This window comes from Pelobates fuscus, chromosome 4, assembly GCF_036172605.1.
Source record: "Pelobates fuscus isolate aPelFus1 chromosome 4, aPelFus1.pri, whole genome shotgun sequence".
NCBI lineage: Eukaryota > Metazoa > Chordata > Amphibia > Anura > Pelobatidae > Pelobates > Pelobates fuscus.
The window spans coordinates 354,685,155-354,707,075 of NC_086320.1; the positions used below are offsets into that span (position 1 = coordinate 354,685,155).

Consider the following 21,921-nt stretch of genomic DNA (forward strand, 5'->3'; position numbering starts at 1 on the left):
CTTTTGAGCACTCTTGTTACACACATTCCTTCATAAAAAGAGGTAACCTTTGACTGGTATGCATCAAATTTTGCATTAGGCTTGAACATTCCTCCTCAGAAAGTATTCTGATGATTCAGAAGGCTTCCGGGGACGATGCAATAAGTGCAGCACAAATAAAAGCGTGGCACCAACGATTCAAAGATGGTCGTGAATCTGTTTGGGGCCCTGCAACTTCTGGCTTTTCCTAAGACTAAAATCACTCATTGAAGAGATTTCAGACCGCCGATGAGATTTCGGTAAATACGACGAGGCAGGTGATTCCAACAAAGGATTTTGCCAGTGTTTTGAACAGTGGAAGAGACGCTTGGAGATGAGAACTGTGTAAGGTCCCAAGGTGCCTTCTTTGAAGGGGACTGAGTCGTCCTTGTTCTATGTGTAAATGTTTATTGTATCTTCTTCAATAAATGTCTCTATTTTTTGTATTTCATGGCTGGATACTTTCCAGAAACACATTGTATATACACATTGATATATATATATATATATATATATATATATATATATATATATATATATATATATATATATATATATATATATATATATATATATATATCAAGAAAAGAAAAATATATCCTAAGAAAATCAAATAAAAGGTCATTTTGAGTGTGGGGCACCAGTGGCTTTCTAATTTCCCAATTCGAATAAGCAAAACAGTGGAACATGAGATATTGTATTATTGTATTTTCCTATCATTCCCCTGAAGCATGTTTATAGCACAGTGAGTTTTGGAATGAAAGGCCTGGGGTATCCAGATACACCTTTCAGGAAGACAAACACAGGAAGCATTCAGGATGTAAACAAGCATTTGACAATGACAAGAGAACCAGTTCCTGTTCCTCTGTGCAGTGGGTCCAGATAAGCCTCTATTTATTTGTATTAAATTTCAAAGCATTCAAGATAACCGAGATGACGATTGAAATTAAAATCAAGGCATTTATATAATTTCTATTTAAATATGCTAATCATTCATCTTTACAAAGATATGTTCATTATCCATTTTGTGGATGAGTTTGTCCAAAAGATGGCCCATGGGCCAGAAGTAACCCTCTAAGGTTTATGTCCAATGACTCTAAATTGTCACAATATTTGTGGTCTCAGGGCTCTATCTAGTATCCTTCCTATCCTATATAACAGTGTTAACAGTATCCTAACTGATTCTTTGTATTAGTGTGCTATCATATTTATTATATATGTTTTGGTTAATACGAGACTCGTTTAACAAACAGGAAGGAAAGACGAGAGTCCTATACTTTAAGTCCTCATTTCTAGACAAGACAAGTCAGGTTGAGGGTGGGTTTACAATGTTCACGTTTTTGATGGTCTCATATGTCTAGTTATCTATGTTTTTGAGTTGTTTTTTTTTTTACACTTTATTTACCCATCAATATACACTTTATTTATGCTTGATTTGTCTGGGAACTTTTTGATGTTGTTATCTGGTACATCGGCAAGTTCTAGACAAATTTGATATTTCCCTTTTAGTTTTATTTAGGCACAATATATTGTATATCCCAGAAGGATTACCCAAAGTGTCAGCCTGCAGATGTTTAAAATAAAGAAATTTTTGTTGATGATATTGATATTTTACAAGAAGATTTAATGCTCCTTATTAACTTAGAGGGAGCACTTGAGAAACGCGTTGTTGGATTCGTTTTGGTGGCGGTGCAGGGTGCAGACTAAGTGCTTGCCAATGATATCTTTGCTTGGGTGATGTCAGTGGTGAAGAAGAAACAGGTGTGGTTTGTAATGCGTCTTACTCCTTTGTACAATATGTTCCTAAAAAGTTTAAAACTTTTCCATCTGTTATCTGATTGAAAGGCGGAAGAACCTGGTTCCTTCAATTGTGGGAGAATATTACAATTCCTGCTATTTCGTATTTCCACATTTTTTTTTATTTTTTTTTAAAAGATCCAACAGATTTTTATAAAGTAGCAGAATTTATGAGCAAAGTATAACAAATGATATGACCTCAATCTCTTCCTGTGATATGTATATGGAGAGAGAGAGTGTGTGAGCCTGGATGTATGTGCATAATATGCATACTGATAGGATGCTGCTTAAATTCCATTGGATATTGAAATGTCTAATTTCAGTTTAGATGTTGTTAAACCCCATACTAAATGAGGAGTAAGTGCGATCTCATTTGTTTGGTTGTATTATGCACAGGGCCATAATTTGGAATGCATGTCATGAGTCCATGGATTTATCCTTCCTGGGTAAATTTTAAATCATTTAAAAGAACGCAGCAAAGAATTTTTTTATTTATTTTTTTTATTATTTTTTTAATAAATGAGTAGATATACCATCAATTAAATCATGCATTTTTTTCATTGAGGGTCTATCGAAAAATAGCTTGCAGAAGCTGAACATCTATTGTCGGCTCCCTTTGCAAGCCCTGCCCTTTTTGACCTAAAGTCTGTGCCGGGATATGACCAATCAGAGGCTTCTCTTTAAGCCTGGTATTTAAAGCAAGCTGAAGTGCATTATGTGTGTGGAGGATTCCCTTAAGTGCCACAGAATGCTAAAATAATATCACTATCTTTATGGGTCACAGTCTCCCCATTTTTATATGCATACTTCCGGCAGGATACTGTCATTAGATTTTTTGGGGGGAGAGCTGGTGGGGGGGGGGGGGGGGGATATATTGGTTTGTTGGATATCTGGTGCATACAGGGGAAGCCAGCAGTAGATATCCTGTTACAGCTATGTAAACCATAGTGTGTCACACAATTTCATGAGCTCTGAGCAGTGGAAATCTTGCATAGTTGTTCGTGCAACATGCGCACCTTGGATGTCTCTCAGCTGGCAGAGGAGACCTTGGGGGAATTCTTATAGCTGCAACAATTGTAGCTAATCACTGCAGTTATAAGCCTCTCTTAGCAGGGAGAGTGGGAACTTTTTTTAATGAAGCAAAGTACTTATAGTGCTTAGAGTGACTCTTGAAATACTTTTTACCGCACATAAAAAAAGGAGTCCTGCACGGACTTTAAAAGAACCATGGTTGACTAACGTGTATTAAATGTGAGTACATAAGTACAAACAGAGTACAAAGAGTTGTCATTAATGGTACATTTTCAAGCTGGACAGAGGTGGCAAGTGGTGTCCTTCAGGGTTCTGTTCTGAGACCCCTTCTATTTAACATGTTTAAAAATTATCTTGAAGACAGCATTGAAAGTCACGTTTCAGTGTTTGCAGATGACACAAAACTCTGTAAAATAATACAATGTGAGCAAGATATTACCTTGCTGCAGAGGGATTTAGATAGACTAGGGGACTGGGCACTCAAATGGCAGATGAAATTTAATGTTGAAAAATGCAAAGTTATGCACTTCGGTGTAAAGAATACACAAGCAAAGTATACCCTTCATGGAAGCGAATTAGGGATAACAACACACGAAAAGGACTTGTTATAGACAACAAACTATGAAACAATGTGCAATGTCAATCAGCAGTGGCCAAGGCCAGTAAGGTATTGTCATGCATGAAAAAGGGCATTCATTCTCGGGACGAGAATATCATTTTGCCTCTTTATAAATCACTGGTAAGACCACATAATGACTATGCTGTGCAATTTTGGGCACCTGTTCTAAAGAAGGATATTATAGCACTAGAAAAAGTGCAGAGGCGGGCTACAAAATTAGTAAAAGGAATGGAACATATCAGCTATAAAGAAAGGTTAACAAATTTAAACCTAGTTAGTTTAGAAAAATGTCGCCTGATAGGGGACATGATAACATTATACAAAGATATTCGGGGCCAATACAAACCATCGTGTGGAAATCTATTTACAAACCGGACTTTACATAGGACACGAGGTCATGCATTCAGACTGGAAGAAAGAAGATTTCGCCTAAGGCAAAGGAAAGGTTTTTTTACTGTAAGAACAATAAGGATGTGGAATTATTTGCCTGCAGAAGTGGTTTTATCAGAGTTCATACAGATGTTAAAACAGCTACTAGATGCATACTTGCAAAAACAGAATATTCAAGGATATAATCTTTCAATGTAGGGTAATAACTGCTTGATCCAAGGATAAATCTGAATTTCTCTCACCAAGTGGATTTTACGTATTACCCTATTTGGTTTTTGTCCTTTTATATTTTGTAGATAAAAAAAAATGTTTATGTTCCTAAAACAGCAATGTATTCTGCTACAGGGTTCAAAAGAGTCTCTTTAAGAAAATAGCTTTTCTTAAATTTGATTCATCTGTTTACTTGATAACTCCTTAAATTGGTACCCTTATGTGGAATTCCCATATTTGAAGGGATTCTATACTGTAAAGAATACAAATCTGCATTCCTTAAACTATAGAAATGCATAAAAAAAAAGCTTGTTTACTCACCTGCTTCCAGCACAGACCTCCCTCGGTGCTGGGTTGGTACTCCGCCTCCTCTGATGTCATCCGACTCAGGGACCTAATGCATATGCGCAGTGAGCACCATAAGCGCTTTATGCCCTCCTCATAGGAAAGTTACCTTAAGATTGTGTCCAGGGGCCTCCTTGCACCATAGTAACTTAATTTTGATGAAGTTGTTATGGTAACCAGAGTCTCACTTTAACTTGCTATACGTTTTTATCTCCTGCTCTGTAAACTGAACTTAAACACACAAAGGAGGCTCCTGCAGGGTCTAGAAGGCAATTAACACAGCAAAAGATTAGACATTCTTGATTAAACAGACTCTGCAATACAGGAACCTATGTTCTTTTTCATTAAGTGCTTAGGAAGGCTGTGCAAGTCACATGCAGAGAGAGAGGTGTGACAAGGGCTGTATAAACAAAGTGAATTAAAGGATCACTAACATGTATTCCTGACCCTATAGTGTTAAAACCACCATCTAGCCCCCCTGGGCCCCTCATGCCTCCATAAATATAGCAAAATCTTACTGTATTCAAGCCAGAAGCTGTAACTCTGCATGCTGTTAGACTGTTAGAAAAGCAAACGGTCTGCTGACATCATCAGAAGTGGTAGCCTGGTCCAATCACAATGCTTCCCCATAGGATTGGCTGAGACTGACAAAGAGGCAGATCCAGCATGATTCAAACACAGCCCTGGCCAATCAGCATCTCCTCATAGAGATGAATAAATGAATCTCTATGAGGAAAGTTCAGTGTCTGCATGCAGAGGGAGGAGATACTGAATGTTTGGGTGTATTTTAGGCAGCCATAACCCAGGTAGGATCTCTAACAGCCATCTGAGAAGTGGTCAGTGAAGTTATCACTAGGCTGTAATGTAAACACGGCATTTTCTCGGAAAGACCGTGTTTACAGCAAAAAGCCTGAAGGTAATGATTCTACTCACCAGAACAAATTCAATAAGCTGTAGTTCTGGTGACTATAGTGTCCCTTTAACTACTAAATTGAAGAGAATTTAGCAGTGAGACTGCAGGGGCATGATCTATACACCAAAACTGCTTCATTAAGCTAAAGTTGTTTTGATGCCTACATTGTCCCTTTAATACGGAAAGAAAAGTTACATTGCATAATACTTATAAAAAGCTGAACTAGTCCTAGTACATTATTGTTAGATTTAAGAATCACAATGAAAATGTATCTTCTGCACTACAGTTCATTAGCACAAAATCCTAGGGATTTATTATATTAGGCTTAAGCAGTATTACATGATTTCACATAGCACCTTGTTACGATATTATTTCACTGCTCACTTGAGACAAGTACTTATGCAAAATGTATGCCTCTTCCATGGCTCTCTTTACAGTAGTTTTGACTTGCAACTTCCTTGGCATATTCGTCATGCAGTCATTTCTCTAAGGACAGAAAAACTTGCCAAAGTTGTCCGTTAAAGGGAAACTCCATTGCCAGGAAAACAATCAGTTTTCCTGGCACTGGAGGTACCCTCTCCCTCCCACCCCCCAATCCCCAGTTTCTGAAGGGGTGAAAACCCCTTCAGTCACTTACCTGAGGCAGCGATGATGTCCCTCGTCGCTGCTTCCTCCTCCGCGCCGCTCCTCCTACTGTCTCCGTCGGCCGGTGGGTGAGACTGATCCCGCCCACCGGCCGAGGAGACCTAATGCGCAGGCGTGGCAATGCCGCGCCTGCGCATTAGCACTCCCCATAGGAAAGCATTGAAAAATATTTTCAATGCTTTCCAATGAGGAAATGAGCGACGCTGGAGGTCCTCACACAGCCTGAGGACGTCCAGCGACGCTCTAGCAAAGAAAATCTTTGCTATTAATCAGGAAGTGACCTCTAGTGGCTGTCTAGCAGACAGCCACTAGAGGTGGAGATAACCCTGCAATGGTAATTATTGCAGTTTATAAAAAACTGCAATAATTACACTTGCAGGGTTAAGGGTAGTGGGAGTTGGCACCCAGACCACTCCAATAAGCAGAAGTGGTCTGGGTGCCTACAGTGTCCCTTTAACCCCCCAGCTACATGTTGAATAAGTATTACATTTTTAGTTCCTGGCATTATAGCATTACTGTCACTTGTGGGGGTTTTTGAAAGACCATGTGGAGATGTAAAAAAGGTAAGTAAAGCTCACCTTTTCTTGCATTTAGAGGGGGCCGGTAATTATTGAACGGGTAACTATACTGTTAGGAATACATGTTTGCATTCCTAACACTAAAGTGTTCCTTTAACATTTAAAAAAAATATATATATATTATTATTATAGAATTTAATAAAAAATTGTCATGTATATGAACCTGTGTTTTCTGTGAATAGCATTGTATGCGGGTGATTGAGTTGTGCATTTTTTAAGTTAGAGAATGGAACGGAACGATTTAGGAAAATTTACCCATCATGCACTTTTAACCTGGGAAGAACATGTTTTCTTGATGTCTGTTCAAGCTCCTGTCCTATTTATGTCAAATCCTATTTTTTTTCTCCATTGTCATTTTGCTAGTGGCAGAGATGTGATGTGAAATGGTGACAGCTCGTTTGTGGACACTAAAGCTAAAAATATTTCACATTCAATAATTCTGATGTGTTTAGAAGTTCTGTTGCTTCCAGTTTAGATCCGAGATTTACTCAGTTCACGCTTCATTACATTTTATTTTATTTTATTTTATTTTATTGTCTACAAGGTTTGACCAGCTAAAGATATGTCTGCCTCAGTGTTTGCAGGTCGGTGCCAATCAGATGATCTGGCCATTTAGGAGCCTCAATCACAAATTATAATTTTCTCGAGTTCTTAAAATAGAATTACATAAGATAGATATATTTTAAAACTCTTGACAATTTTTTTTTTCAATTCTATTAAACATTTACTTTTAAACGTTTTAATTTTAGATGATGCGTGTTACATTTCAGCCAGTATTCCTGATGACTAAGTTACCTGTTCATTTTAGGATTTACATGTGTTTTAGTTCATTAAACATCTCATTTAAAAAGAGAAAATGTATGTGTCACAGAATATGTGCCAATATGCACAACTATTTGAGATAGGTCAGTGAGCTAATGTATCTTCAGTAGAATCTGTTCAACCCTTGGGGGCTGCAGGTACAAATCCTGGTGTAGCTAAAATGAGTACTGTTAGTTTGGGTAATATTAACATCCCCCGGATGTACCTGGAAACCAGAGCAATCTAAATGTACCTTTCCTGGTTAAATACTTTATAATTATTTGACTAACACCTGGTGTTACAAAAAAGTACTTTCAGTCCTTCACCAAAAAAAAAAAAGTTTGTTTATAAGTTTTTTGTAGGTGCACTAAATGTGAAAGGAGGAATTATGTACTTATGGCAAAACAAGATTTATATGATATAAATCTAGCATTTTATGTTTTGTGATTTATTTATTTTTTGGTTTTATTTCAAAGTCTTCATATCGCCTACAGGGCTGATTGATTTCCATTTTCGACTATACTCATAACGATTGATACACACACACACACACTCATTTCAACTTTCATATGTATGTTAATTATTGAACGTAGACATTGCTTCTATTATTTTGACTGAGCAGTGATACATGTTTCTGATCTGCTATTTTGATCTGCAAGATAGGCAGTGAGTAGAGAGGGATCGGTATAACAATGCACCATTTATGTCTTATCTTACATATGGCATGGACTACTTTGCTCATTAGACTTAGCCAGCCATTCTTACTACAAAAGATTAGCCATCACAAGTGTATATATGTTTCAATACTGTATATTGAAACAGTTCATGTGCTCTGTATACACCAAAAGTTCTCAAAGCCTGTTACATAGTATTCCCAAAATTTCATTAAAGGAACACTACAGTCACCTAAACAACTTTAGCTTAATGAAGCAGTTTTAGTGTATATTTCATGCCTCTCATGTTTCACTGCTCAATTCATTGCCATTTAGGAGTTAAATCACGCTGTTTCTGTTTATGCAGCCCTTGCCACACTTCTTCTGGCTCTGATTGACACAGCCTGCATGAAAAAAAAAATGGTTTCACTTTCAATAATATGTAATTTACTTTAAACAATTGTATCTCTTTATCTGTAAATTGAACTTTAATCACAAACAGGAGGCTCTTGCAGGGTCTAGCAAGCTATTAACATAGCAGGGGATAAGAAAATCAAAATTAAACAGAACTTGCAATAAAGGATGGATAAACGTTAGATGACTCTTTACAGGAAGTGTTTAGGAAAGCTGTGCAAGTCACATGCAGGGAGGTGTGACGAGGGTTTATAAACAAAGTGATTTAACTCCTAAATGGCAGATAATTGAACAGTGAGACTGCAGGACATGATCTATAAACCAAAACTGCTTCATTAAGCTAAAGTTGTTTTGGTAACTATAGTGTCCCTTTAATGTCTGATATTAGAGCAAGCAGCTTGATGACAAGTACAGGTTAATCGGTAAGGAAGATTTAAGCAATCATAGGACATTTCTCAAAAGTTTAGACACTAATGCTTTCACTAATGATTTGCCAGTCATGCTATAGATTAATATTTTTGTACCCTGCCTTTGAGAAGTATCTTTAATAGAATCTGTCCTTTACTAAATCTACTAAAATAGAAACCTTAGTTTTTTTTTACAGTGTTAATTTTTTTTTTTTTTTTTTTTCGCATACATAAAGAAAAAAGGAAAACACAAAACAGCACACTAACAAAAAAACAAAAACAAAAAAAAACCTTTTTGACATTATATATTTTTTGTTTGCTTTTTTTTTGTAGGTTCCCTGACAGACCTCAACCTGAACGGTCCTGTTGGACAAAGACCAGTAAGGATGTCCAGTACTGGAGAAGAAGAGCCCAAGACTTCAGCGTTTTATTAGGACAAGGAGAGGATGGAGGAGCAGTGGACAAGATAATAACATCGGATATTGGAGGAAAACGGGAGTGCAGTATTGTTGAAAGAAATGTCACTGATGGCAGTAACGTAGTAAACATGGAAAATGGAAGGAACAACATGATCTTTAAGCACTGGAAACAACCTCTTGAAGACAGGCAGGAACATGCAAACAAAAACATTACAAAAGATTTTAAAGCATCCGGGAGAGAAGGGTCAGATGCAAGTAGTGAAAAATCACCACAAGAATTCATCTCAGCTACTCATGGAGACAAAGCACTTGTGTGTCATAATAAGCTAAAACCACAGTTGTTGCCAAAAGTTATTTCCCCTGAAATTGTAAGGCCTGCGAATATTCCCTCGGTTACAGGTGATAATTCTCCATTGAAACACGAAATAACACAATTACAGGATAAATATGTTGCAAGTAACGATTGTAGACGCAATTCATTTTCAAAGCCGAAATATAGTCGACCATCAAAGCCTCCGTCATATGAACTTCACCAGCAAACCTGGGGTGCTGTTGAATCTAGTGAAAGTCCAGACAGTCAAAAAGATGAACAGCTTTTGTTTTCTGGCAAAGTAGAAACTTCCCTAGAACCCTGTTTTCAAGAGACATGCCTTGAGCCACCCATTTATATACCACCGCCATCTTACAAGTCTCCTCCTCTTCAAAATGCTACTAATCAGTCTTTTATTAAAGTGCCTAAAGTTGGAGACTGTTGTCGCCAAATTTACCCGGTGGAGAAAACCAGCACAAGTAATAAAGCACTTACTAGTTTCCCAGGAAATAATGTTCCTTACGACAAACAAGTCAACCACGGACACGGTGACAACTGTAAAGAGTGCATACAGTATATTTCTTTTGATGACCCTTGTATAAAGCATATTGCAGTGCCACATGACAAAGAAAAGCAGGACCGTAGTAAAAAGCGCATTGAAATTAAGGAATCTAAAAATCAGGAAAGTAATGTCCAAAAGAGAGAGAGAGTCAGTGCCTTTACCAAATCCAAAAATGGTGGGAACAATTACGTGAAAAGAGAAGGTATCAAGCACAAGCAATGGTTACACGTCTCGATTCCAGATCAAATGCGTTATCCATTGCCAGAATATAGAGATGGGTCTACAGCATGCAGTTTACCTGATGACCATGAACCTACTCACAAGCTATCACTAAAAAAGACCCACTCCGACAGTGCTTGTGAAACTGTAACTAAAGTTAAAAAGTTTGGGCCTGACACCTATCTTCGGAGCAAAAGAAATTCGAAGAGAAGGCTAAATGAAACAATATTTTGCTTGGTATCTATTCCAGTAAAATCTGATTCGGCCTCGTCAGAAATTAGTAAGAATAACAAAGGTTTAGCAGACGCTACAGAGAGGATGAACATGCTAAAACACAGCAGTGGGGGTCTGCCCGAGCAAATGCTTTTAAGTACATCTTCCAGTGACTTGGAGCTACAAACACTTACAGGAAGTATGAACAATAATTCTGAGCTACTAAAGCAAGCACAGTCCAAAACAGAGGAAAACAAACAGGCAAATGACCTCACATCAGTTGAGCAGAGGAAACATCGAGAACTTGCATATTCTGGTTCCTGGCCAGGTGACCAGTACAAAGATCAGCAAACCCAAACTGTGTTTACAGATATACAAAATTCAACGTTTTGTGATGGTTCAAAATCTAACGAACAGCACACAAAATGTTCGGCGTCCAACTGTGGTCCAGCTGAGTTAATACTAGCTCCAGAAAATGTCAGGCACAATATGTACAGTATGAAAGGCCAGATGAGTCTTAGTCCTTCTAGCAACAGTGCATTTTCAAGGACATCCTCATTAATGACACATATAACTAAAGTAGAACCATGCCAAAGGCTGGAGTTGTCAAATGAGAACGCAAACGGAAAAGAAAAACTAGCAGTTGGTAAATGTGAAAAGAATGAGATTGAGGAAGGAATTTTTTGCAATAAGAAAGAGGTTTTCGGTCAGTTTCTTTTGAAACCGGTCAATCGTCGACCCTGGGATGCAATAAGTGAATTGGAAAGTTTAAATAAAGAGTTTCAAGAACAGGAACGTGCTAACGAGGGTGACAAAAATGTTGCAAAGGACGAAACGAAGGAAGTCCCAATGGAAATCTGTACAACAAAAAATGCCACTGAGAGCGAAATGGCGAGTAGCCATCAGAACGTGCTAAAAATACAAGAGATTCCAGCATTTGAGCAGTTGCAAGAGAAACGTAAATCAGAAAGTTGGTGCACAGAAAAGTTAATACATGACAATAAAGAAAACGGAGATAAATTACAAAAATGTGCCAAAATGAAAAACATCAAAAGTAAGTCTGGAAAGTTGCTAGATGAATGTGTGACAAAAGAAGTACAGTTTCAAAGCAAAATAACTGAAAATGCCACCGGCATAAGTCATTCTGTTACACCCAATGTGCACCACATTAAATTAAAAATTCATACACACTCAAGTCAAGTACACAATGATAAAAGTCAATGTGCTCCCGTAGCTAATTCATATTATTTTAGAGAAGATAAAAAGTATTTTGAGCGTCCAGCTGTGGATGTTATTAAAATGACCTCTACAAAATTTGGTGAAGTTAGTGATACAATGAAAAAACTTTCACAAGAAGACAAGAATCATGGGCAATCTGTTCCTGATTTAACAAAACAAGCTGACGACGGAAACCATAATGGAGAGTTATACGAAATGAACAATGATTCAGACATTCCCGAGAACGAATCACTTTATGAACGAGCTGCCAGAATTTTAGGAATTGATGTAGCAGGAGATACTTTAGTGTCTCCTGGGTGTTCAGAAGCTCAAAGTCCAGAAAATTTTACTTCCAATGGGAGAGGTCAACTGGAGGAGAAGACAAAAGAGAAATTTTGTGAAGTTTCCTTTTCTATGAAGGAAACATCTGGAGTTTTTAGTAATTTTCATCATTCACCTACAGATACAGAGAGACCTGGACAAAAGCTCATGAACTTTGAACAAGGTCAGGTATCACCACTGTCCAGCTCTCTGCACGGTGAGCTGAATGTGTCCCGTAATGCTGAAAAAAGAGTCAGGAACACATCAAAGATGATTGAAACCTTACAAGGAAAGCTTGCGTCCACACCTGTACGCACGGCCGTTGATCGTTTGGCCCGCATGAAAGAAGTTGACTCAGTTTCTCGTATGAGACGATTAAGCATTAAAAGCACAGATTCAGGAGATGAAGTAGATGAAGAAAAGCAATTGTACAGAGTACAAGAAACAGGAGCACGCAAATTTTCCGCTGGTGCCATTTACAAACGGGTTATATCACTTGATGAAAGTCTTCTAATAACAAAAAGCAGAGATACTTTGGATTTGTCTTTTGCTGGTAAGAGAAATATAACTATCTTTAGCCATACTCTCTTGGAAATGTTGCATGTTATATTATTTTTGATGGTTTGACTCACAGCAATGTCTGCGGTAGTGGAAACAATGCTAAGATAATGCAATTCTTGTCTACCATTCAATATCGGCAACAGTAGTATTTAAACATTGATGAAACGTATTGTAGGAATGTTTAATCAAAAGTATAAGTAACAGTCATAAAGTTATAAATATCACTAACACATAGCTAGAAATTCCTAATTTTTGGTTTAAAGAGCTCTATAAGGTTAAGTAGATAGCTTACAATTAAACATATAGCTTTAAACCTCCACCCTCTCCTGCTCTCCACCCCCATGAAATAGGTAGTTTATTTACACTGTTCCAGCGCCATATGGGACCTGTTGAAAAAGCCCAACCTTAATCCCAACTCCCCATCCAACTACCGACCTATATTGCTACTACTATTTGCCTTTAAGATGCTTGAGAGAGTTGTGTATGTGAAATTCACAGACTTCCTCGAATCCAACTCTCTGCTTGACACGCTTCAGTCTGGATTCCACGCTCATCACTCTGTTGAAACAGCTGTAAACAAAGTATCCAACGATTTAATCTCTGCTAAATCTCAAGGCCAATACTCTATTCTAATTCTCCTTTATCTTTCTGCTGCCTTTGACACTGTTGATCATCAACAGCTTATTTTCATTATCCGTAATCTACAAGATACTGTTCTCTCCTGGTGCTCATCCTACCTCTCCCAGCGCTTTTTCAGTGTTAAATTCTCTACTCTGCCTCTTCTCCCCAACCCCTCTCTCATGGCGTTCCCCAAGGTTCTGTCCTATTGTTCTCAGTCTACACTGCCTCCCTTGGTAAACTCATCAGCTCCTTTGGCTTCCATTATCATTTATATGCAGATGACACACAAATCTACCTGTCCTCTACTGATCTCTCCCCGCCCATCTTAATTCGTGGCTCTGACTGCCTCTCTGCTATTTCCAACTGGATGGCTGCTCACCTCCTTAAACTCAACCTGTCCAAAACAGAACTTCTGGTCTATCCTCCCTCAAGTGTTACTACTCCCGTGTCTGTCAACCTCCAAGTCAACGGTGCCACCATCACCTCTACCTCGCAGGCCTTGGTGTTCTCTTTGACTCTGATCTCTCCTTCACACTCACTCTCCTTTGAAAACACACTTCTTCAGGAAAGCATATAATAAGTGAGTAAGCGCTCACTACACAAACAAGGAATAGATGGGCAGCAGTAAATCTGTGTGAATTCCCAAGATCTCACTGATAGAACAAATATTGGCAAACAGAGTAATAAACCGCGTCTCAATAAGGTGCAAATATACAAAACTCAACGTGTATATAAAGAAAGATAAATTTACATCAATTGCAATTTGTGTGAAGTAGGTGGCTTCTACAACACTTGGTTGAGCTACTAAGAGCTCTGCTGTTAATCCCCTGGACGGTACAATCCCTGTCTATGGATATATGTAGCTCTGTGATTCTTGTCATCCAATATATGTAGGGAGACACAATAGAAAGAAGTCTTATGGTGTAGTATGCACATACACAAATTTAGAGTAAAAAGGTTGTATCCTACTTACAATATCCAGAGCAATGGCCTGCTTCGGTTTGAAGAGCGTTGGTGGTATTATTCCCACCTAGGATTTGCAGGCATAGGCATGCGCACGGGGTGTGCCGGGTGTGCCTGGACACACCCTAATCCCCGCAGCACGCGCTATGTGCCTCCCTCCGTGGGCCGGTGAGGGAGATCAAAGATCTCCCTCACCGACCCACAGACATGGAGGGAGGCAGGAGAGGACCTGGGGAGCTCTTGCCAGCAGCTCCATCGGGTTCCTCTCGCGAGGTCGGATCGTTGCCATGGCAACGGTCAGATCTCGCAAGAGTAGAGTGAACTCTAGCCTCGCAGGCTAGAGTTCACTCACTACTGGACCACCAGGGATGGCAGCAGCACGGTCCCCCCCTCCCTACAAAAGGTAAGAAGGGAAGGGGGATATTAACTAAGCACCACCCCCACCCCACACACATACATCACCCTTACACACACAGCACCCTTACACATACACACACACACTAACAGAACCCTCACACACAGCACCCTTACACACACACAGCACACATTAACAGCGCCCTCACACATAACACCATCACACAGCACCCTTATACATACACACACACACACACTAACAGCACCCTCACACACACAGTGCCCTTACACACACACACTAACAGCACCCTCACACACACACCACCCTCACAAACACACATATTACCCTTACAAACACACACAACCCTTACACATACACACACACACTAACAGCACCCTCACACACACAAAGTGCCCTCACACACACACACACACACACACACACTCAGCACCCTTACACACACAGCACCCTTACACACACAGTGCCTACACCAGTGGCGGATCCAGAGCCTGATCTCGGGAGGGGCACTTGTAGTAAATAAATAATGCAGGCACAATAACCACTACAGCTCAATGTAGTGGTTATTATGCCAATAGTGCTGGGACCCCCTCCCAGAGTAAGTAGTCAAACCGTTTAAGAACAGTTTAACAACTTACCTGAGGTCCTCTGGGAAATGGGGCTGTAGTAGGGCAGAGGAGCAGTGGTATGTGTGAGTGGTGCAATGTGTGAGGGGTGCAGTGTGTGTGTGTGTGTGTGAGTGAGACAGTGTGTGTGAAGGTTGCAGTGTGTAAGTGAGGGCGGCAGTATATGTCAGGGGTGCAGTGTGTGTGTGGGTCAGTATGTGTGTGTGACAGTTACAGTGTGTGTATTGCAGTGTATTGCAGTGTATGGGGGGCAGTGTATGTGTAGGGCTATGTGTAGGGCAATGTGTGTATGGGGGGCAATGTATGTGTATGGGGGACAGTGTATGTGTATGGGGGACAGTGTATGTGTATGGGGCAGTGTATGTGTTTATGGGGGGCAGTGTGTGTGTGTATGGGGGGAACAATGTGTGTGTATATGGGGGCAGTGTATATGAGGAAAGGGTGTATATGGGGGGCAGTGTATGTGTGTAAGGGGGGGCAATGTGTGTGTATATGGGGGGCAGGGGCAATGGGTGTGTGTGTGTGATAAGAAGGATAGGGGGGCTTTTTTTATAATATGTGTGTTTTTTTCTTTTTAAATTTAATTAAAATAAATATATATATTTATGTCCCTCCTCCCAGTAAAGGTAAGAAGGGAGGGGGGGACATAAATATTTTTAAAAAATTCTCCATCCCTGGTGGTTCGGTGGGGAATCCCTGGTGGTCCAATGGTGAGAGTGAACTCTAGCCCGCTCTCCAGGGCTAGAGTTCACTCTCGTGAGATTTGGAGCGTTGCCGTGGTAACCGCAGCAACGCTCCATGCTCGCGAGAGGAGGACCTGGAGGAGCTGCAGACTGAGCTCCCGGGTTCTCTCTCCCTCCCTCCCCTGCCGGCTGCCAGGATAGTGCCTGCCGACCGGGGAGGGAGATCACTGATCTCTGATCTCCCTCCCCGGTCCGCAGGCACATTGCAGGGCTGGCACTTGGACAATGCCAGCCTTGCACTAGCCGGCAAGGGAGAATCTCGGGGGGGGGGGGCAATTGCCCCGCTGCCCCCCCCCCCTGAATCCGCCACTGGCCTACACACACAGCGCCTACACACACAGTGCCTTCACACACACAGCGCTCACACACATAGAGCGTGTGTGTATGTGTGTGTGTATATATCTATATATATATGCGGCGTGTGTGTTTGTGCTTTAGGGTGCACACCCTTATGCAATGGGCTGCGCACGCCTATGTTTGCAGGATACACATTTTATTCATCATGTTCCTGTCAGCATCATTCCTGGTGTATTCTGCAAATCCTAGGTGGGGTTAATACCAACTGTTAGCGGGTTTTCATTCCCTCCCTCCGCCATGACTCCTCTCCTGCAATTGTCAAAAATAAGTTCTCAGTGATTAATTTTCTAGCAGCCTATTTCATGACCCCTACTTATACCCTTTGCGTCACTTCCCCACTCCCTCTAGCATGTAGGCTCATTGAGCAGAGCCCTCAACCCCTCTGTTTCTGTGCGTCCATTTGTCTGGTTACAATTACGTGCCTGTTAGTCCACCCATTGTACAACGCTACGGAATTTGTTGGCGCTATATAAATACTAAAATAATAATAATAACTAGGGATCAACCAATATAGTTTTTCCAGAGTTGATCATAATACAGATTATTAGTTGCTTTTTAGGCTGATAGATTATATTTTCTGGCATTAACTGAACATTCTGTCAGCAATACCACTCCTATCACTCTCAGGCAGCCAGCCCAGTACATTACAGTAGATTATTTAGTGTCTTACCTCCCTGCCTTCGACTGAGCTCAGCTTACAGGGTCTCACAGGAAAGGGTAATGTGAGGTTGCGACTTGGCGCCTCATTGACTGGTGTTTGAAGTCTCTAGATGCTTAAGGCGATGTTCGTTGACTGGGAGTGGTGAGTAGGTTATTAGTAATATCGGTAAATTGCAAAACTGACACCTATTACCAGGAATATGCAAAATATCGACTCCAATAATGAAAATGACCAGACGCCTGTTGGTGATGTGGTGAGAAAGTGGTCAGTTTACACCATATCTGGTGGGACTGCACATTAATGCAGCCATTCTGGTCCACTATAAACAAAGTCATTTGGAAACTCTTTGATGGTACACAATCATACAGACTACGAAGTTATTACAGACAATTGCGATGCTCCCGACGGGGGTTTGAGGGAGTGGGCCATTCCCTTAGCAGTGTTAGGAATTCCGCTGAGATACTGAGGCTATGGTTCATAAAGGATATAGACTAGCTATAACATCTAATTTGTTTACGTAAAAGTGATATATTCTTACGTTGCCGGTACAATCTCCCTTTTTGCACTGTTAGAACCGAGTATGCGCATGTTTAGTGATTTTTCTTTACGTCTTTGAATGAGATTGTTATTTTTGTAAACATATGTTATTCTCTACTGCTGTTTCATGTTGTTTTTCCTCTTTAAAAAATGAAAATGTAACCTATGTACTGTTATCTGCAAGGAATTGCTCTTATCGTTTGTATTTACCGAGTAGATTTACCGAGTAGTGTTTCACTAGAATGCAGGTTTGCACGATAAAAGCCCAGAAATCCTAGATTGTAGTTAGGATTTCCGTTCCACGACAGGACCTAATTTAGAGTACATGTAGGATCCCTAGATAAATGAATCTGATAAAGAATGTATTATGTGCTATACACATTAGAAGGGACCCTGTTGCTGACATGGACAAACCGCTGTTTTCAACACTAACATTACTCATCCACTGACTGAGGAAGTGTTAATATAATAATGAAATTCAAATAGTGAAGCTACACATGACTTGTTTTAATTATCTATAAAAAAACAAAGATGTGATTTATCTGAAAAGGCAGTTTTTACATGAAAAAGCCTACAGGAACAGGTTGTATACACCAAAACAACTACATTAAGCTGTAGTTGTTCTGGTGACTATAGTGTTCCTTTAAATGTACATACCTTTCCACATGCAGTGATAGACTTTTGTCATGTATCATGCACCAGTCGCCTCATCCCTACACATCAGAATTGCTAATCTGTAAACATACAAAAGATAAAAAAAAATAATAATAATAAATTGGGAATCTGTTCCACAATCCTGATGGTAGGAGCAAGGAGAAAAACAATGGAAGAACAAGTGACAAGTCCTTAGGAGTCGTTAGAAACTAATCAGAACGTTTAAAAGACCACATTCTATCAAGAATGTAAGCTCATTGAGCAGGGTCCTCCACCTCTCTGTTCCTGTACGTCCAATTGTCTGGCTACAATTACATGTCTGTTAGTCCATCCATTGTACCACGCTACGGAATCTGATGGTGCTATATAAATAATTTTAAAAAAATAATAATAATCGCACAAGGGATTCTAAGAGAGCAGAAAAGGTCAGATTCCACAAAGTGTCCCACTAGATCCAAGTAAGATCCAGTTGAGCACTAAGACCGAAAATTGACCTAGAGTTGTCCGTCTTCCACACTCATTCTCAAATGCTTAGAGCAAGGTGTTCACTCCAGTAGTATTGCTGCATTTAAATTAAGATTATTTTCTGTAACTTTCCTTCTCGTTGTGTGTTCCAGATGCCTATGATCCAGCCAGGGTTGAAAGAGTTTAATCTGAAATATAGAGCATAAAGATGAGTATAATCAAGTCCATGAGGTGCCAGGAGACATGAAGTCACAGCAGTGGAAGGCCACGTTTTCTCTTTTTTTGGTATTAACTAAAAAAAAAAAACATGTTTTCTCCTAAGTTATTTATGGCATGCCTGCGTATACTGCCTTTAATACTGCCAAAACATTATTACTCATTGTAATCTCATAATATATAAGCTATATTTCGGTGATAATAAGGAAAAACAATTCATATGTCCTTATGTAATCTGAGAGAAGCACAGATTCCCAGCCAAATCAAACCAATGTCGTTTGATAAAGTTCAAATAAGTAACAAGTTTAATTTCTGTTTTGTTTCTTTGCTTTCTTTTTAACTCTTACGTTACATTATGCTGTTCTTCTGAATGTAATATTGAACTGTGAACAACAATTAAGATAGAGGCAACTAGTGAGTTAACATTTATATATATATATAGATAGATATTCTGAATGTAATACTCTCTGACGCATTTCATAGACTTTCTATGACCATTGTATGCCTACAGGAGATAAGGAGATATATTTAGTGTTAATTTTGCTTGTGTTTGCAAAACATGAAATGAATTGCAATTATCCAAATTACTGGATGTGATAACTGATGATTGACAGAACATTTGTATGGTTGAAAATAATCTTTTATGCATATTTTTTTATTATCTGTATTTGGACAAAAGCCTGGCAAGAATGAGTACCGGTATATATAATTGGACAGTTTTCTGTGTCGTTGGATGCAACAAATATTTTTCACTAGGCTAGAGTGTTGCATTTAAAATACATTGTATATGTATGTATGATATATGTGCATATACATATAGAGAGGTAGCACTTTATGTATACAAAGTAAGTTGGTCTCTTTTGACAAGTGATTTCACAGTAAGGAACAAGCTTTTATGTGTATAATTTGTCTGTTGAGAACCAAGGGGGGCTAGACGTCAGAAATCTTGAAATACATCACAACATGAAAACAATGTATTTCTCATCTTAATGGATGGCGTCGAAAAGCACTTTCAAATAAGGTAATTTAACAACGAATGCATTAAACAAATTCACCTTTTCACAGAGGTATGGTAGAGCCACAAATTGTTATGTGACGTGCGTTACTGTCACACGGACAAGAGAATAAAGACAATCTCTTTTGCTTGTGGAATAAGAAAGCAGGGTTTGAAAGAATACAGTTACAAAGCTACGATCTTTGTGATTATCTGACAATACAAAATACAGTTACAAAGCTACGATCTTTGTGATTATCTGACAATACAAAATACAGTTACAAAGCTACGATCTTTGTGATTATCTGACAATACAAAATACAGTTACAAAGCTACGATCTTTGTGATTATCTGACAATACAAAATACAGTTACAAAGCTACGATCTTTGTGATTATCTGACAATACAAAATACAGCCATCAGATCTCCTACTAGAAGGATTTGTATTCAAGTTTCTGAACATCTGGAAAGCCTTCCCTATCTGGTTATATTTGTGGTCTCAGATAAATCCTTTAGCGCTAACATACTAATAGAAAATAATCAAGTAGTCTTGTGTTTTTTGTTTTTATTTCTAAACTCACAGAAGTGCCACAAACATACGCAAAGAAAAGTATCTTAACCCTTTGAGAACAGGGTAAGCAAATCATTGCTTTCATGAAAGACCTATACCCACATGTACCTCAATGGTTAAATATACTTTTTTTTATGAGCTTGGTAGAATTTAAAAATGGGCTCTATTCCATGTTAGTTCGATTTGCATTCTTTTCACATTTTTTTATTTTATTCATTTAATAACCACCGTAACCACAGTTACCTTAACCCCTTAAGGACACATGACATGTGTGACATGACATGATTCCCTTTTATTCCCGAAGTTTGGTCCTTAAGGGGTTAAGGGCAGATCATTATTTAGTATGATTTAATATCTCGGACTATTTGATTGTAATATTACCATTCTTCTTAATTGTCTGCCGAGCTAGTTTAGAAATAAGATGGGAGGGGGATATTATGCACATATGTCCTGTGTGTACGGCTCACAAAGAGATTATGAGAACAACTGCAGGCATATTTACTTTAATTTGTGACCATTTTATTTACTTTCAGCAACGCACTTTTCTGTAAGCATGAGGCCACATTTAATATTGTAATACATTTTTATAATCTGTTTTATAGAGCAGAGTATTATATATGTATATCACAACTGCAAAGTATAACTACAGTTTTACCACGAAAATTATGTATAAATCTATAGATACAAAAAGAAGTGTATAATGATATGCGTATTATCTGTGTAGCATTTTCTCATGTAATTTATCTCTATTAACCGCTATTCATTTGATTAATCACATTGTGGTTTATAAGGTCTGTTTGGCGAATATACCCTATTACAGGGCTATCAAAATCCACTCCTTGAACATCATAGACTCAACAAGTCTTCAGGATATCTCTTAAAATACAGCTTTCCCTTTTGTTTTGTTGGTTCCTCATTAATCCACCCAAATAAATGCCAATGAATAATTTAATATGGTATGATGTGTATGCAACAGAGAAAAGTAGAAACAAGCTTACATCCGCTGTGCTTCCAGGCTGTTATTGTCGCCATATCTCTGCCCTAAGCCGTTGAGTGGCGTGCATACATTTTCTCTTAATTTACAGCATGGATTCAAGTTAATAGGCCAAAAATATTTTTTTTAGGAGCGATACCATGTAGTTAATAGAAATTTATGTTAAAGCAGCTCTGTCACCTTCTGGGGGTCTTTGCACATTTTGCAAAGACCCCGCTGGAGACTTTTCTGCTTGCATTGAGGTGGCCGTGAGTGCCAATGGTAAGAGTACAACACTGTCGTCAATGGAGAATCCCTCAAGAGTGGGCGATCCTACATAGACAGACCTTTCTTCCCCTCATCCATCACTAGTGACGTCTAAGGGCCTGCCGGAGCTTGACAGTGTAGGTCTGCCTTTTTCTCAAGATTTGTCAAGTGTAGGAAAAATTGTCCCTACTTTATCTCATGATTTCAGTGAAATTCCAAAACAGTCATTATTTTAATTTTTTGGAGTAGGTTGAT

The 21,921-nt window shown here is 39.0% G+C and overlaps 1 protein-coding gene across 1 annotated transcript in view; it reads left to right on the forward strand.

Moving 5' to 3' along the window:
• Positions 1 to 20,078, forward strand: part of JCAD (junctional cadherin 5 associated) — a 67,480-nt gene extending 47,402 nt beyond the window's left edge. The window contains exons 3-4 of the mRNA XM_063452604.1: positions 9,156 to 12,637; positions 18,798 to 20,078. Coding sequence (XP_063308674.1) covers positions 9,156 to 12,637; positions 18,798 to 18,832 — 3,517 coding nt within the window. The 3' untranslated portion in view covers positions 18,833 to 20,078. The remainder of the gene's footprint in view (positions 1 to 9,155; positions 12,638 to 18,797) is intronic.
• The last annotated feature ends 1,843 nt before the right edge of the window (positions 20,079 to 21,921 follow it).